General features: G+C 36.1%; 1 protein-coding gene across 1 annotated transcript in view; it reads right to left on the bottom strand.

The window, feature by feature from the left end:
• The window catches only part of DNAJC13 (DnaJ heat shock protein family (Hsp40) member C13), a 155,669-nt gene that overhangs the window by 59,390 nt on the left and 77,387 nt on the right, over window positions 1-18,892 (bottom strand). The window contains exons 21-29 of the mRNA XM_040232721.1: window positions 17,001-17,083; window positions 15,343-15,496; window positions 11,209-11,312; window positions 10,966-11,125; window positions 9,664-9,726; window positions 8,827-8,928; window positions 3,964-4,068; window positions 1,616-1,818; window positions 480-564 (exon numbers count right to left, since the gene is read on the bottom strand). Coding sequence (XP_040088655.1) covers window positions 480-564; window positions 1,616-1,818; window positions 3,964-4,068; window positions 8,827-8,928; window positions 9,664-9,726; window positions 10,966-11,125; window positions 11,209-11,312; window positions 15,343-15,496; window positions 17,001-17,083 — 1,059 coding nt within the window. The remainder of the gene's footprint in view (window positions 1-479; window positions 565-1,615; window positions 1,819-3,963; window positions 4,069-8,826; window positions 8,929-9,663; window positions 9,727-10,965; window positions 11,126-11,208; window positions 11,313-15,342; window positions 15,497-17,000; window positions 17,084-18,892) is intronic.

Raw genomic sequence — 18,892 nt, 5'->3', positions numbered from 1 at the left:
ATAAGGAATAAATAAAAGACACTTTAGTACATCCTACATAATTTCAACTCAATACTCTGGATCAGCTGAGATCCATGGAAACATGTAACAAAGAAGACTCAAAACGCTGACAAGACCGCTGCATCCATGTCTTAAGATATAACCCAGTATGTCTACATCTGTGGCCTGCTGTATGCTTCCCTAAAACAGTACCCCTAAAAACACCATCATGCACCATGAACTTGAGCATGTCACCTTTCAGTTATTATGTTGCTGTGATTTTTAAGAACAGATAATAAATAAAACATTTTGAGAATAATTCTGGAGCCTGGAGACTTCCCAATTCTAGGCTCTTGGATATACAGCCTTCACAGGAATTCATGTTTTTTGAAAATGGAACAGACTACAATAAAACAAAGACTGGTACTCACAATACAGTTAAATAAGGGAAAACGATTCTTAAAATATTATTCCTAGTTTATTACATAAAAGTAACTTACCTGAATAATATGGGGAAGGCAAGCATTGTCTGACAATAATCTTTTCACTCTGGGTAAAGGCCGAATGATGGCATTATCTTGATCCCTAGAAAAATATTTTCTATGGTCAATATTTAATACATTTATTAAAATTTGTATGTTCAGAGCATGTGACATTCTACTAGGCATGAAGCATTATTACCTTATTTTTTTTGTTAATGAAGACTAAGCTCTCATACAGCTGGGAACATGATTAAGTATTTTGGTTTAAATCTATTTGACTGCTTATAGGATTTCATTTCCTTCCATAAGATTTCCTTGAAAAAGAGTACCCTAAAACAGCCAGAGGTTCTTATTTACTATTTAACTGATAAAACTTGACGTTATCCAAAACACTGTCAGTGGCTATTACCCCCAAAGGGCATATCAAACCTTTTCACATAAATTTAAACTTTACTCAGTATTTTCCAGGTGAGGCCTTAATTTTTATGCTACATCACTTCTGAATACTAACTGTATGTTTTTAAGCCTGATCTGAATTCATATTTTAGAGAACTGGAATTATGAAAGCCTCAAGTGCCATAAATCAACAACTAATCAGTAAATTCCATGACAAAATATCTTTATTACAGTAACAAAACAAGATGATATATATTCAAGTTGTATAAAGATTGAAAAGTTCTGTGTAAGGTTACAATTATGACTATCACTGGATACCTTCACTAGTCAAGTGGGGCAAGATATGGGCCTAGACTCAGGTTCTTAAAACAGGAGCGATTAACCTGACAGATCAGGGGCAGGCACTACCATGAACTACAGTGTTTATTCCAAAATGTTCCTACCCCAATCACATGAATACGACAACCTGTACTGCTGATAGAGAAGAGCTAGTAAACCTTAATTTTGTAAGATTATTTGAAGTTTCCCAGAGGAAGTTGCTTTTTTGCTACCCTGTCAATAAAATTTGCAAATTATTTCATTATATCTTGTTTCAAGAAGCTCCAAAATTCAAAACAGCATTCCCTCAAAAAGCCACAAATGGAAAACTTTTGCTCTCACTATAAAAATCCAATGCCTTAGAAAACATCCGTAAAAATGAGGAAAACAACATGTTTTAGAGTCCCTGTTAACCATGGAAATATTCAGTTACATTTTACCTGCTTGGAAAATATCCACACATTGTGATCAACATGTTCAATATAAGGGTGGCAAGGTCAGTTTCATTTAGTACAGCCTGTCCACTGGCTAACAGACACCACTTAAGCTGGGGTATTGCCTGAAGTGGTCGCCATCCATCCATGCCTTGAGCCCAGCATCTGGTTTTTGCATTTAACATTCCTTTGGTCCACAATTCTTGCATCTAAATGAATCAAAGGCATCATTATTACAAGCAGACCAAACAAAATGAAGTTTGCTAATGTTTCCTATTTCACAAAAAATACAAAGCTATGAAATATATATGCAAATTCACTATTAGAAAACAACAGATTTTGTTGGCAGGGCTTCAGGCACTCAAATTTGTTTAATATTAGAAAATAACCACTTACTTGGTTAAACTGCAGAGCATTAGAAACATACGAAATAATAAAAACCATAGGCAGAGTATAAACAGCCAAATTACATATAAGCAGAAGGCCTGGTCTTCTACAAAACTATCTTTGACTAAATGCCAACTTAGCCTGGAAGTCAAGAATGAGAGGGCAGGACTTCCCTGCATGGCAGGTGGCCCAGGGGTAAAGAATCCTCCTGCCAATGCAGGGAATGAACATGGGTTCGATCCCTAGTCGAGGAAAGTTACACAAGCCACAGGGTAACTAAGTCCACGTGCCAAAACTACTGAAGCCCAGAGGTACTAAAAGCCTGTGTGTGACAACTATTGAGCCCACGTACTGCAATCACTGAAGCCCACGCACTTGAGAGCCCATGCTCCACAAGAGAAGCCACTGCACTGAGAAGCCCATGCACCACAACTAGAGAGTGGCCTCCACTTGGCACAACGAGAGAAAGCCTGGCATAGAAACAAAGACCTGGTGCAGCAGCAAGAAACAAACAAAAAAAAACAGACAGGGAAGGACCAAACATCACCAGATGTTCAGATGGAAATTGCTCTTGGACTGGATATGCAATTTTCAATGACTTTAAGACTGCATATTAAAACTTACCTGTTCATACCATAAAGAAGCATTGCCGTTTAACATAATTATTAAAATAGCTATTGTTATATAAAAGTCATTAAAAATCTGAGCACTACCTCAAAACTTTATCATTTTTATTTTCTTAATAATTTTTTTATTGAGGTATACTTGATTTATAATGTTAATTTCTGCTTTACAGCAAAGTACATTCTGTTATACACATATACTTTTCCATTATGGTTCATCACAGGATCTTGAACATAGTTCCCTGTGCTATACAGTAGGACCTTGCTGTTTATTCATTCTATTATATGTATACCCTAGCTTGCATCTGCTAACTCCAAACTCCCAATCCAGCCCTCCCCCACTTTTCCCCCTCCTTGGCAACCACAAGTCTCTGAGTCTGTTTAGGTTTCATGTATAAGTTCACTCGTGTCGTGTTTTAGATTCCACGTGTAAGTGATATACAGTATCTCTTTCTGACGTATTTCACTTCGTATGATCATCTCTAGTTGCACCCATGTTCCTACAGATGGCATTATTTCATTCTTTTTTGTGGTTGAATAGTATTCCACTGTATCCATGTACCATGCGTTGCATGTGTTATTCTTTATCCACCTATCTGTCAACAGACATTTAGGTTATTTTCATGTCTTGGTTACTGTGAATAGTGATGCTATGAACATATAGGTGCACGCACCTTTTGAATCACAGTTTTGTTTGGATATATGCCCAGCAGTGAGACTGCTAGATCATGAGGCAACTCTCTTTTTAGTTTTTTTGAGGAACTTCCATACTGTTTTCCACAGTGGCTAGACCAGTTTATAGCCCCATCAACAGTTTAGGAGGGGTTCCCTTTCCCCACACCCTCTCCAGCATCTGTTATTTGTAGAGTTTTTAATGATGGTCATTCTGACTGATGTGAGGTGTATCTCACTGAGTTTTGTTTCAATTTCCCTAATAATTATTAGGGATGCCATGACAACAGCTTTTAAAGTGTTTAATTGCATTCTGAGGATGCATTCCTCTTGAAATATTTTTACTGACTGATTGATTGATCATGCCATAGCATGGGGGAACTTAAGTTCCCACACTAGGGATTAAACCTGGGCCCCCTACAGTGGAAGCACAGAACCCTAATCACTGAACCACTATGGAGGTCCCAACAGCTTTTAACACTAAGAACTGAAGACATGGTTGTGTGTGTATGTGTCTACATATGTGAGTCTTTCAAATGGAAATGAAGTCCTTAGAACTGATGACAGTAAATTAAATCATAGATTTAAAATATTACACATCTCTATATGTGCTAAACAGGAGGACATTAAAAAGGCTAAGACTTCCATGAAAAGTTTCTCTGAAACACATACCTCATGAAATCCATATGGCCCACTCCTTTCTTTGTCTGCATTGCCGAAGTACCATTCCTTTTCACTCTCTCTCTTCATATCTGGAGCAGCTTCAATCACATTGCTCTAAGTTTTAAAAGGATTTAGTTATTTTTCAAGGCAGAAGTCTAAGAGGACAGACAACATAAAAAGTTAAACGGTACCAATTTCTTGAGTTTATATATCTTTAGAAATCCATCTAGGGAGAAGGCAATGGCACCCCATTCCAGTACTCTTGCCTGGAAAATCCCATGGATGGAGGAGCCTGGTAGGCTGCAGTCCATGGGGTCACGAAGAGTTGGACTTGACTGAGCGACTTCACTTTCACTTTTCACTTTCAGGCACTGGAGAAGGAAACAGCAACCCACTCCAGTGTTCTTGCCTGGAGAATCCCATGGACGGGGGAGCCTGGTGGGGGGCCGTCTATGGAGTCGCACAGAATCAGACACGACTGAAGTGACTTAGCAGTAGCAGAAATCCATCTAAAATTTAAATTACCTGATTTTAAGAGTTGAGAATTAGATATTTAATAGTACTAAAATGCTACTTATTATGCATTTGAAGTAAACAGTTTCCTAAATTCACTTGGCAATCTAAGCTAAATTCAAAGACATCTATATGCCTGATTAGTAAGTGTTAGTCACTCCATAGTGTCGGACTCTTTGCAAATCCATGCACAGTAGCCCACTAGGCTCCATGGAATTATCCCGACAAGAATACTGGTTGGGTAACCATTACCTTCTCCAGGGGATCTTCCTGATCCAGAGATCAAACCTGGGTCTCCTGCTTTGCAGGCAGCTTCTCTACTATCTGAGCCACCAAGGAAACCCAGTAATAAATTATCAGGACACTAAAATTTTAGTAGCGAAGAATACTGTAAATAGTTACATAATCAAACACGGGCCATTAACCAAAAATACAATGCTTAAAATATTAAAGTTCTTTTGAGGGAAAAAATTTACAACAACTGAAAATTTCAATAAACACCTGAGGTCAAATAGTTAAACAGGAAGATTTTCAGTTTTTTTAAATAGTTACTTTCAATCTACTACCCTCATGACAGATAATTCTTTCAATTTCATATACCATTGTTTATGAGAATCTAGGACAAAATTTTTATGTACTTAGTATATTTTATTAAAACATGATTTAAATACCCTCATTACTATCAGTTTTCAGTTAGATTCACATAGAGGTATAGGAAAGTAGTTAAGAACATAGACTCTGGCTTCTAACTCTGGCTCTGTCCATTATTAGGTATCTTGGAAAACATACTTAACCTCTCTGTTGTTCCTTTACCTCATTTGTAAAATGAGAGGGCTGTTACGGGATTTAGAGAGTTATTACATTTTGTGTACCAGAATAGTACCTTAGTTCAGTTCAGTCGCTCAGTCATGTCTAACTCTTTGCGGCCCCATGAATTGCAACACGCCAGGCCTCCCTGTCAATCACCAACTCACGGAGTTTACCCAAACTCATGTCCATCGAGTCAGTGATGCCATCCAACCATCTCGTCCTCTGTCATCCCCTTCTCCTCCTGCCCCCAATCCCTCCAGCATCAGGGTCTTTTCCAATGAGTCAACTCTTCGCATGAGGTGGGAACTACTGGAGTTTCAGCTTCAACATCAGTATTGGAGTTTCAGCTTCAACATCAGTCCTTGCAAAGAACACCCAGGACTGATCTCCTTGCAGTCCAAGGGACTCTCAAGAGTCTTCTCCAACACCACAGTTCAAAAGCATCAATTCTTAGGCGCTCAGCTCTCTTCACGGTCCAACTCTCACATCCATACATGACCACTGGAAAAACCATAGCCTTGACTAGACGGATCTTTGCTGGCAAAGTAATGTCCGCTTCTTAATATGCTATCTAGGTTGGTCATAACTTTCCTTCCAAGGAGTAAACATCTTTTAATTTCATGGCTGCAGTCACCATCTGCAGTGATTTTGGAGCCCCCCAAAACAAAGTCTGACACTGTTTCCACTGTTTCCCCATCTATTTCCCATGAAGTGATGGGACCAGCTGCCATGATCTTCGTTTTCTCAATGTTGAGCTTTAAGCCAACTTTTTCACTCTGCTCTTTCACTTTCATCAAGAGGCTTTTTAGTTCCTCTTCACTTTCTGCCATAAGGGTGGTGTCATCTGCATATCTGAGGTTATTGATATTTCCCCACGGCAATTTTGATTCTAGCTTGTGCTTCTTCCAGCCCAGAGTTTCTCATGATGTACTCTGCACAGAAGTTAAATAAGCAGGGTGACAATATACAGCCTTGACGTACTGCTTTTCCTAGTTGGAACCAGTCTGTTGTTCCATGTCCAGTTCTAACTGTTGCTTCCTGACCTCCATATAGGTTTCTCAAGAGGCAAGTAAGGTGGTCTGGTATTCCCATACATTGTAATTCAAGTGTTATATTACTATTACTTGTACCCAATAATAGAAAATGCTATTTCTGCTTTATTGACTATGCCAAAGCCTTTGACTGTGTGGATCACAAGAAACTGTGGAAAATTCTGAAAGAGATAGGAATACCAGACCACCTGACCTGCCTCTTGAGAAATCTGTATGCAGGTCAGGAAGCAACAGTTAGAACTGGACATGGAACAACAGACTGTTTCCAAATAGGAAAAGGAGTACGTCAAGGCTGTATATTGTCACCCTGCTTATTTAACTTATTATATGCAGAGTACATCACGAGAAACCCTGGGCTGGAAGAAGCACAAGCTGGAATCAAGATTGCTGGGAAAAATATCAATAACCTCAGATATGCAGATGACAACACCCTTATGGCAGAAAGTGAAGAAGAACTAAAGGGCCTCTTGATGAAAGTGGAAGAGGAGAGTGAAAAGTTGGCTTAAAGCTCAACATTCAGAAAACGAAGATCATGGCAGCTGGTCCCATCACTTCATGGGAAATAGATGGGGAAACAGTGGAAAAAGTGTCAGACTTTGTTTTGGGGGGCTCCAAAATCACTGCAGATGGTGACTGCAGCCATGAAATTAAAAGACGCTCACTCATTGGAAGGAAAGTTGTGACCAATCTAGATAGCATATTAAAAAGCAGAAACATTACTTTGTCAAGAAAGCTCCATCTAGTCAAGGCTATGGTTTTTCCAGTCATCATGGATGGATGTGAGAGTTGGAATATAAAGAAAGCTGAGCATGGAAGAATTGACACTTTTGAACTGTGGTGTTGGAGAAGACTCTTCAGAGTCCTTTGGACCGCAGGGAATTCCAATCAGTCTGTCCTAAAGGAGATCAGTCCTGGATGTTCACTGGAAGGACTGATGCTGAAGCCAAAACTCCAATCCTTTGGCCACCTGATGCGAAGAGTTGACTCACTGGAAAAGACCCTGATGCTGAGATGGATTGGAGGAGGAGAAGGGGGTGACAGAGGGTGAGATGATTGAATGGCATCACCGACTCGATGGACATGGGTTTGGGTAGACTCTGGGAGTTGGTGATGGACAGAGAGGCCTGGCGTGCTGTGGTTCATGGGGTCGCAAAGAGTCGGACACGACTGAGCGACTGAACTGAACTGAATATTGAAATAGCACATTTGTATACAATTCTACCCACCTCCTCAAAGAAGAAGATTAAACAAAAATTTAACATTAACACTAAAAATATCACCAATGAGATAAGTATAGATCCTTTCTCTAAGTTAGGTATTCGAAGAAGTCTTTCAGTTAAAGTGTAGTTTTGATGATACAGAGTTCTATTATTTTTCTGCTGACTAATCATCAGACAATGGTATTGAGTAACAGTTATATAATCATGGGTAATTACAACTGCAAGCCATAATGAAAACATGATTAGCCTAACAATAAAAAATAATTACATACAATTTGGGGGGGTTCAAGCAGAGTGATATGGTAAGTGGCAGTGCATACATGCACATGTTTTCATCTGCTCAGGCAGTCTGTATCTTTTGCTTCGTGCATTTAATCCATTTACATTGAAAGTTAATTATCAATATGTATGATCCTATTATTTTCTTAGTTGTTTTGGGTTTACTTTTTGTAAGTAGGTCTTTTCCGTCTCTTGTTTCCTGCCTAGAGAAGTTCCTTTAGCATTTGTTGTAAAGCTGAATTCTCTTAACTTTTGGCTTGTCTAGAAAGCTTTTGATTCATCAAATCTGAAGGAGAGTCTTGCTGGGTAGAATATTCCACCCGCAAGGTTGCAGGTTCTTCCTTTTCATCACTTTAAATATATCATGGCATTCCCTTCTGGTCTGAAGAGTTTCTGCTGAGAAATCAGCTGATAGCCTGATGGGAGTTCTCTTGCATGTTCTCATTTTTCCCTTGTTGCTTTTAATATTTTACCTTTATCTTTAATTTTTGTCAGTTTGGTTACTATGTGTCTTGTATGTTCTTCTTGGGTTTATCCTGACTGGGACTCTCTGTGCCTCCTGGACTTGGTTAACTATTTCCCTTCCCACGTTAGGTTAAGCCTGAGTTGCTCAGTCGTATCCTACTCTTCGTGACCCCATGGACTATAGCCCAGCAGGCGACTCTGTCCATGGAATTCTCCTGCCAAGAATACTTAAGTTGCTTGCCATTCCCTTCTCCAGGGACCGAACCTAGGTCTCCCATACTGCAGGTGGATTCTTTACCCTCTGAGTCATCAGGGAAGCCCTCATGTTAGGGAAGTTTTCAGCTATTATCTTTTCAAGTATTTTCTCAGGTCCTTTTCCTCTCTCTCTTCTCCTTCTGGGACCCCTATAATGTGAATGCAGGTACTGGTTTAATGCTGTCCCCGATTCTTTTGATCTGAGGTCATGATTCTTTTGATCCTAAATTCATATTCAAAGAAGGTTAAACTTATGAAATCTAGATAAGCATGCATACCTGCAGTGGTACTGTAGCTCGGCTTACATGGAGGTGTGCAAGGGTAAGCAAATCCACAAGGATTCTAATTCCATTTGAATCCATCAGGTCCTTAACATTTTTCTGAAACACAGAAACATGTTAATACAATTTAAAATCTTTCTCAAAGAAGAGAACCTTTTATGTGGAATATATGGTATATATATGTGGAATCTCTTTGGAAAAACTAACATGTAATGGTATTACTCAGTATTTTCAGAATTTTGTATTGAAGGAGTATCAATTGAGATAAAAGTTAAAAAGGGAAAACAACATTACAGAGAGTTCACATAAAGAATTTTTACTTAAATATGTTCTGAGCAAAACAAAAATAAATTAAAGACTGGGTGGAATAAACTCTGGTTCTATAGTTATCCTCCATCTTTCCAATATCTTTTTGTTAATAAATAGATTATTCTATAATTAGAAGTAGAATCTAGTATATTAAAGAATTTAATCCCAGTTTGTTTTTGTAAGCAAGATAAAAACTGGTAATTTCTTAGAAGTTAGGAAGAGATTATAATTGAAATTAAATTTTCATAGAACTTATTTCATTGATAAACATCTGTATTGTTTACTAAAAATGAGAATGAAATTAAGCAAGTCAGTGTCAATTTCAAAAAAAGAAAACAAACAAAAAAAATGGACATTTGGCAAGAACTCTTCCCTTCAAGAGTTGAGTGCAGTTTCCTGATCTAAAAAGAGAAAATGAGACAAAAACCATGTCTTGCTAATTAATCCAAACTGTAATCATTTATCTTCTTTACATATGTGTTACTTAACTTGGAAACAGCAGCATATTTATGCAAAATACTGTACCTTATTAAGGATCAACTTGTTAAGGAAGAGGATCAACCTATCTCGTTCAAGTTTATCTGTACACTATTGAAATAAATAAGAATTTAGTCAGAAGTGAATAAATACAAACACAGATTAAGACATTATCATCACTGGACAAAGCCAACCAACAGCCAAAAAGAAATAATGTCATCCTGTAAACAAAGAATATCAGAGAAGACTGTCAATAATTGCAATTCCTCAATGTCTTACAGTTTTTATAACTTTATAAAACATGTCTAATTTCTCTAGAAAAGCAGATACTTTAAGTCATAAACAGATTAATACATAGCCTTTAAGAATGCATATTAAAAACTGAAGTAAATTAAAAAATTCGCCCAAATGATACTCAAGTAAAAATTCTAAAGAACTGATTAGTGATATTTCACATAAATCACATAATCATGAACACAATAAGGAAAAATTTATCTGCCTAAAACACAAATGTTATGTCACAAGTACTAAGGTTCACTGGAATAAGAGTGAATTAGAATTCAATTGTGAAATCTGGTTTAACAGTGAAATAAAGAATTGTCATCTGGTTATTTCCTGGGTCTGTTCTCTGAACTTACTCAGAACCAGTTTTCTACCCCACAAAGCATGGCTGAGAGTTAAGGTAATTACAGCAAGCACCAACGACCATTTTAAAAACTGGTGAAATGATTCTAAGGCTGAAACACTGAAATTTAAATTGTTAAAAGGAATGCAAACACAAATAAAAGAATAAGATGTATAAACTGTTTAAGAGGTAAATAATGCTCAAATTTGAGCTGTATAATGGATGGATAGGTCAGTTTGTTCTTGTCTCACCTTGCTCAAATGTTAAACAAACTTTATTAAATTAAAAGAAAAACAACACGCCAAAACTATGCTAACTTAAGGTTCCCTTTCTAAAAGTTTTACTGTTTTTACACTTTGAAGCTTAGTATGCTAGCACCATTTAAGATTCTTCCAAAATGTCCATTTCAAAAGAATATTCAACTCTAAAAGTCACTATTTATTTTATACACCTGTCCAGTTCATCCATACTTAAAGACTGGCAAATAGGTCACTAAAATTCACAAGCAGCAACTAAAAAAAATAAACTGACATGGACAAATGCTAACCCGTTAGTTATTTTCCTGTTTTCCTAACTTATATTTAAATAAATATAATATAAACAACAGAAAAACTCAGGTAGAAAGTTCTGGCAGCAACGTGATCAAATAGCACTTTAGTTCTGAAAATTTAACATATACTCCAATGACATTATCAAATAGCATTTTCTTTTAATGTCATCCTTACCCTTTCTAACATTCCAATGATATATCTTGTATCTGTAAAAGGTCCTATTTCTTCATGACATCTGCCATAAACAATAGCAAGGGCTTGTAAACATAAACACTTCATGTTGACTTTTGGGGTGAGCAGGAAACGATGATAAAGTTCATTGAAAAATTCATACCTAGATTTAAAAAAAAATTCACAATAGAATTAACCATGAGACTAACAGTGAAAACAAATATAATGATATGAAGGGTAGCTTACGATCGCTTAATTGATCCACTGTCTTCATTCTCATCTTCCTCCAATAGTAATCTCAGGTAATAATCTCCTATTTTGATCTCCTCTGCCAAGCACTCATATTTAACCTTTATTAATAAAAGCAAATTACATTATTATAGTTTACAATACATTTTTAGAAATTTTCACACTATCATTTCCTAATTCTTCCTGTTCAGAGCTTTCTTCTTTTCTTGATGAGTTAGTCTTTAACAGACAAACAAAAATCATTTCTTAAAATATCTCATAATTAATTATTATTAATATGACTTAGTAGTTCAGTTAAATGTTGAGAGTCAGAATTCCACACTAGTTTTATGGATGTAAGGCTTTCAAATAAAAACTGTCAAGAGGACTATATAGTGTCCATGAAGATTTAAGGGAAGAAAACACCAAAATACCATAAAGAGACAATCTGGCTACAACTAAGCAAAAAGTAAATGATCGCATACCACACACAGTTTGCCGAACTCATACATGGTACTTAGGGCCTTCTTCAATCTCCTAACACATCAACTATATTTTATGACATAGTATTCATTTTTATATAGTATTCATTCTCCATATGTCCAGGTTACACACTGGAATTAATATGTGAGGGAGTAACCTATGATCCAGAACTGGGGTTTGTCTCAGTGAAGATTTGCAAACAACTGTAAAAAGGAATTTCTTGACCAATTTATCAAAATCCTTTTACCAAAGCCTACGATGACTGTTTTCTAAAATTATAAACTATACAGTATAAAATATATATGTATATCCATTTCATTTTTTCCCATGATTTCTGAGTTTCAATTTGTTCAACTCCATTTATTAAGAATATAAGGTATGCATTATGCACTGTACTAGTTATTAGGGATGTAGTATTAAACTAACAAACAATTCTGTCCTTACCGAAGTAGCAGATAAAAAAGAAATGTATATATGATAGCTGGGTGATAGTATGTACTATGGAATGAAATAAAGCAAGGAGGGAGTGGGGAGACAGAATATGTGTGCATATGTGTGTGTGTTCACATGTGTATGAAGAAGCCTGTAATTTTAAACACAGTGGCCAGAGAAGGCCCACTCAGATGATGACATCTAGCAAATGACTTGAAGGAAGTGAAACTCTCTGTAGAAAATAAGATATTAAGCAATGGGAACTACAAGCAGAAAGACCTTGATTCAAGAATATGAATTTCATGTTTTCGGGGAAGCCAGAGTGGCCAGAGCCAACAGTGAGAGCATACTAGGAGATGAGACCAAAGAAACACTGCTTCGATTTAGGGGATCTGTATTTTGTTTTGTAAGTCATTTTAAAGACCCAGGCTTTTACAGATGTGAGTTGGGAACCTTTGGAAGTCCCACAGTGCTTTGAGCAGAGAAGTGGCAAGATCAACTTACACTGTAACAAGATCATACTGCTAACCAAGTGGATAACAGACTGTAGAGAGGCAACGGTGGAAGCGCAGAAATTGCTACAATCCCATAAAGAGAAGAGGGCTGGATTCTGGGTAAATTTTGAAGGTGCACTGAATAGAATTTGCTGACAAACTGAATTGGGGCATAAGAAAAAAGATGATTTCAAGGGTTTTGACTAGAAAATAAGTAGTCATTATCTAAGATTAGAAAGACTGTATGTGAACTAGATTTGAGGGAAGAAGCAGAGCACAGTTTTAGAGCTAAGTTCTAGAAGTTTATCAGATATCCAGTTCATAAGGCAAAAGTATGAAATCTAGGAAAGAAAGTCTAAGCAGAAGATAAAAGTCTTAAAGCCATCATTGTGTGTATGTGTTAGTTGCTCAGTCGTGTCCAACACTTTGCAACCCTATGGACTCTAGCCCACCATGCTCCTCTGTCCATGGGATTCTCCATCAGTTCAGTTCAGTTCAGTTCAGTCACTCAGTCGTGTCTGACTCTTTGCGACCTCACGGACTGCAGCACACCAGGCTCCCTGTCCATCACCAACTCCAAAAGTTTGCTCAAACTCAAGTCCATCCAGTTGGTGATGGCATCCAACCATCTCATCCTCTGTTATCCCCTTCTTCTCCTGCCTTCAATTTTTCCCAGCATCAGGGTCTTTTCCAGTGAGTCAGTTCTTCGCATCAGGTGCTCAAAGTATTGGAGCTTCAGCATCAGTCTTTCCAATGAATATTCAGGACTGATTTCCTTTAGGATTGACTGGTTTGATCTCCTTGCAGTCCAAGGGACTCTCAAGAGTCTCCAACACCACAGTTCAAAAGCATCAGTTCTTCAGTGCTCAGCTTTCTTTATACTCCAACTCTCACATCCATACATGTTTACTGGAAAAACCATAGCTTTGACTAGACCTCAGCAAAGTCTGCTTTTTTAATATGCTGTCTAGGTTTGTCATAGCTTTTCTTCCAAGGAGCAAGCATCTTTTAATTTCATGGCTCCTGTCACCATCTGCAGTGATTTTGGAGTCCAAGAAAATAAAGTCTCTGTTTCCATTGTTTCAGAATCTATTTTCCATGAAGTGATGGGACCAGATGCCATGATCTGAGATTTCTGAATGTTGAGTTTTAAGCCAACTTTTTCACTCTCCTCTTTCACTTTCACCAAGAGGCTCTTCACTTCTTTACTTTCTGTCTTAAGAGTGGTGTCACCTGCGTATCTGAGGTTATTGATATTTCTCCCAGCAATCTTGATTCCAGCTTGTGCTTCATCCAGTGATGTACTCTGCATGTACTTTAAATAAGCAGGGTGACAATATACAGCCTTGACATACTCGTTTCCCAATTTGGAACCAGTCTGTTGTTCCATGTCCAGTTCTAACTGTTGCTTCTTGACGTGCATACAGATTTCTCAGGAGGCAGGTAAAAAATGTTGTCACTCAGTCACGTCCGACTCTTTGCAGCCCGATGGACTATAGCCTGCCAAGCCCGCCAGGCTCCTCCGTCCATGGGATTTTCCAAGTAAGAATACTGGAGTGGGTTGCCATTTCCTTCTCCAGGGGATCTTCCCAACCCAGGGATCGAATCCACATCTCCCACACTGCAGGCTGTCTCTTTACCATCTGAGCTACCAAGGAAGCCACAGGCAGGCAAGGTGGTCTGCTATTCCCATCTCTCTTAAGAATTTTCGACAGTTTTTTGTGATCCACAAAGTCAAAGGCTTTGGTGCAGTCAATAAAGCAAAAGTAGATGTTTTTCTGGTACTCTCTTGCTTTTTCGATGATCCAACAGATGTTGGCAAGTTGATCTCTGGTTACTCTGCCTTTTCTTAGCCCAGCTTGAACATCTGGAATTTCACAGTTCACGTACTGTTGAAGCCTGGCTTGGAGAATTTTGAGTATTACTTTGCTAAAGTAATTACTTTCTCCATCAGTAAATAACAACAACAGCAACAAAAACCCATGAGAATGGATGAGAGTACTGAGTCAATAAACATAAATGAAAAAGAAGACCAAGAACTGATCCTTCAGGGCCAAGCAACATTTAGCCATTGAACAGTAAGGAGAAATGAGCAAAGGAGGCAGAATGGACAGTGAAGAAGAAAATCCCCAAGAATACAGATTCCCAAAACCAACGTAAAGAAACGTTTTTCAAAGGGGAGGCGATGAGCAATTAACAAATTATCAGTAAGTTTAAGAAAAGCAGTTGGGTTAAAGAGCAAAGTCAGCAGAGTCATGAACATGATCAAATTTACAGCTAAAATAAAAATTTAGACACACAAGAGACAATATACTACCACCATATTTCTTGTTCTTATTTTGTCATTATTCACATCACTATTTTAATAGAGCAGCAAAAAAAAAAGGCCACATTCAGAATTAAAATAACACAAAAAGTCTACTGAACAAGGCACAAGAAATAAGAGGAACAGATATGTTTCAGCAAAGAATCTAAAGGGAAAGAAAACAAGCAGAGCACAGATCTAGAATGCATAGGATCAAATTTATTAAAACTCCTACATGGTTTTCAGGTACAAAATTCAGGTACTTAACAAATTTAATCTTTCATTTGTCTCAGGCAAAGTGAAAGTTTTCCAATATTTTGTATATAAAATTGTAAGTGAAAAGGAGAGATATACATTAAGCAATTACAAATTTTTAAAAAGCATAACTTCAAACTAATACTTTTAAAAAATAAATACACTACAAAAATTAACATTTACCTCAAATTCATGATGGTTCCAGGAGATAACATTAGCACTACCAAGCTCTCTATCAATATTAAATGCTCTCATTTCAGATTCAAGACTATCTCTCAATTCTTCTCGTGTTTTGAAATTCCAAATTAAGTTTGACCTGGCATGGTCCTGACCAAACCTAGATATACATGTAATCAGAAAATAGTAGGAAGCAATAAATAATTTTAAAAATCTACAAATATCCCTAACAATAACTTATAATAAGCAACAGGAGAATTAATAAACTTTAGCAAACATAAATAAAGAAAATAAAATCTCTGTAAAGTTAGTATAGTAAAATATTAATAGTAAAATTTCAGTCACAGGTATATTAGTGCCCATTGTAAAATTCTTTTACCTTTTCTGTACATTTGAAAGTTATCGTTATAAAATGTGGTGGATTCATGTCAATCTATGCCAAAACCAATACAGAATTGTAAAGTAAAAATTAAAAATAAATAAATAAATTAAAAAAAATAATAATAATAAAAAATAAAATGGTACAGGGGAAAAATGAAGCCAAACCATAAAACAAATCTGTATGGATTTCAAAACAAGGAACTGATATTTTAATTTTAATATTTATTGCTAATATAAATCAAGAAAAGAATTATAAACAGATATGACATTACAGGTTGGGGATAAGAATTTCTGGATAATTGAGTGTGGAAGTGTGTGGGACGAGCAACATTCCAGGTTAGAACCTTACAAACTATCCAAGAAAAACTACTGCTAAACTGCCAACCTCTGATGGATATTTTCAAAATACCTTTCTTTTATTCCTGGAATTATTTAACTATCATAATAAATTTGAATTCAAGTCTGAACTATGGGTGGGTGGGCTTCCTACCATTCACTTTTAATCTGCAATCCTCTTAAAAAGTCTGATACCAGAATTTCAAGGGAATTTTAGGGAGGACAACACCACTGAGAAATTCCAGAAGAAGAAAACCAAGGAATATTTTTAAGTCCATATTATAAACATACTACACTCATAAAGTACTGTGGCAAGATTCTAAAGCACTTAATTTCCCCTATATAATCAATAGCAGCTTCCGGACTGAGTACTATGAATTATCTCAAAAAAGTTTTTGCAAACTCTGCCAAATGTTTCAAAGTCCTTCAATGTGTGTCTAACTGTGAGTATGTGGGGAGGGTGTTAAGATGGAGGGTGTTGGGATGAAACAGTGGATGGGGAGAGAGGCTACCATATTAAAAAGGCTAGAAAAGCATATGAGGTCAGCTCCCTGGATGTCCATTTCCCACAAGTCTCCTTATGTTTTCATCATCCAGCTCTTTTAAGACTGTATTTCCAACAAGGCTTAAAGAAGTTACAGTTATATCTAAGCCACAATAAAGTGTTTTAAAGTAACCCTCTCTAAGCCTTAATAATTCTAAAAGTTCTTTTGGGTCATCAGACTACCAACACTCTATAAAAAGTCTTAATTTTATGAAAGCATCACTAATCATACCAATCTTTCTTTTTTAATCATACCAGTCTTAACAGCTATAATTCTTGACCCTGATAGCATAAAAAATACCTATAGCATAAAGCACTGCATTCAGGCAAAAACAAAAAACTGTCATGATTTTTCTAAGACCAATGCTAAATTTAAAAACTGGAAAAGAGGCCTAAAGTTTACCTATAATAGAAGAGATCCCAGTTTGCTTCTATTTTTATTCTTTGTCTTCTCTTTCGAAGAACTACTGGCTTTTGATTTATATTCTGGAAAAGAAAAAAATGTCATAGTGCTCAATCACGAACTATTAAATAAGCTCAGTGAGAATATCATTATTTTGTAAGTGATGAGAAACATTTCCATTATCAAATTTTGGCAGAGACAAAATTAATGAGACAGAATCTATAAAATATAATATGGAATATGAGATTATATCACAATGTATTTATAATATTTTGTCAGCATATATTACTATAGTGTTGCTGAAATAGTTTCCATGTAGCCTGAAGTTATTGTTTCAAATCCAAATTTTGTTAATGACAGTCAAAAACAGGTGACTTATTTTAAACATTTACATGCAGTTAATATAAAAATCATATCACAGCAAAACAATAAACACAAAAGATTAGAGGTTACTAAATTTCTACCAAAGCCAAGAGGAACAAGTATAAACTGAAATAGCTGATGGAAAAAACTAAGTCACTATATTCATACACATGTGAAGAACAACTTGAATTAATTTACTAAACCAAGAATATCAAAGACAACTTCACATACCAGGCAGTTTAGTGCATTTCACACATGTAGCAGGGACTTAAATTCACCATATTGTTTCTGTCTTGAAATTAATTGTTAAAAGGGGGGAAATTTTTTTTAAATAAAAATGAGTGAGCCTATATCTCTACACTACCTCTATTACACATATTCCTCAAGGATGACATCTGTATAAATTATCTTTAAGACTAAAGGCCCACCTACTTCTCTAAAGTCTATTAACCAAATTTTAGGCAGTCATAAATGTATCTGAGAATTATGGTCCCATTTCACAGAAAGGCACATACATAAGGTTTATAACTGGAGGGGAAGATTTCAAAGATTTTTTGGAAGTCTGAAGGTTAAGAATCTTTGTTCCAAGTAAAATATGTAGATATTTCAATCATGAAATACTAATCATCAATGTGACAGAAGCTAGAAGTAGAAAGTAGCATAGACTAAAACACAAAAGTCAATAACTTCATTAAGGAAGTGGCAAACCATATAAAATAAACCAATAAAACAGAGTAGATATCACAGAAAGAATAAAGGCAAAGTAGTAAATTTTAAAAAGTAAATGCTGTTTGAAATATAAAACATATTGACTGAAGAAATACTCCCTACAAATTTTAATTCTATGCATTATCATGAAAACTAATGGTAGGTGACTTGAATATAGTATATAAATAGCTCAAAATTTTAATTTTAAGGACAAACCTTTCCTTAAAACCTCTAATTAAGTAATACTATCTTCAATTTCCCCTGCCCTCAGGACAAAAAGCTGGGAGTCTAGAATTATAAAAATGTAAACACTATGCAGAAAAAGGACAAACAGCTCGTCATAAACTAAGCTGACTGATTTAGAGACTTGGGTTAAAAGCTCTAAGTGGCTAAACAAACTACTAAACTGTAAACAGATTTACATAACATAAATAAGAAAAAATCAATTCTATACATTAGCCAAAGGTTATTATTAACCCAACACAGAACATCAGCTACAAATTGAACTGAATTCCTAAACATTCTAATTACATAAGAAATGCAGGTCATTTTAAGACTAAATAGTTAATCTGGACAATATTTAATTTTCAGACTTTAGTTGAAGCTCATTAATTAGATATTTTGATATTAATATTTCCATGATAAAGTAGTCACAAAGATTATTCACTGTTTCATAAAGAAATTAATGTTGAAAACAGTACTCAGGGAGAAATAATTAGTTTACTACCACAATCATTTACTGACTAGTATATTAATATTTGGTGTCATTATTTGCTCAGCACCTTAGATAATATCTCATGTAAATGAAACCAACTGACTGA

This window comes from Oryx dammah, unplaced genomic scaffold (assembly GCF_014754425.2).
Source record: "Oryx dammah isolate SB20612 unplaced genomic scaffold, SCBI_Odam_1.1 HiC_scaffold_2, whole genome shotgun sequence".
NCBI lineage: Eukaryota > Metazoa > Chordata > Mammalia > Artiodactyla > Bovidae > Oryx > Oryx dammah.
This window is presented reverse-complemented; position numbering and strand designations above follow the sequence as displayed.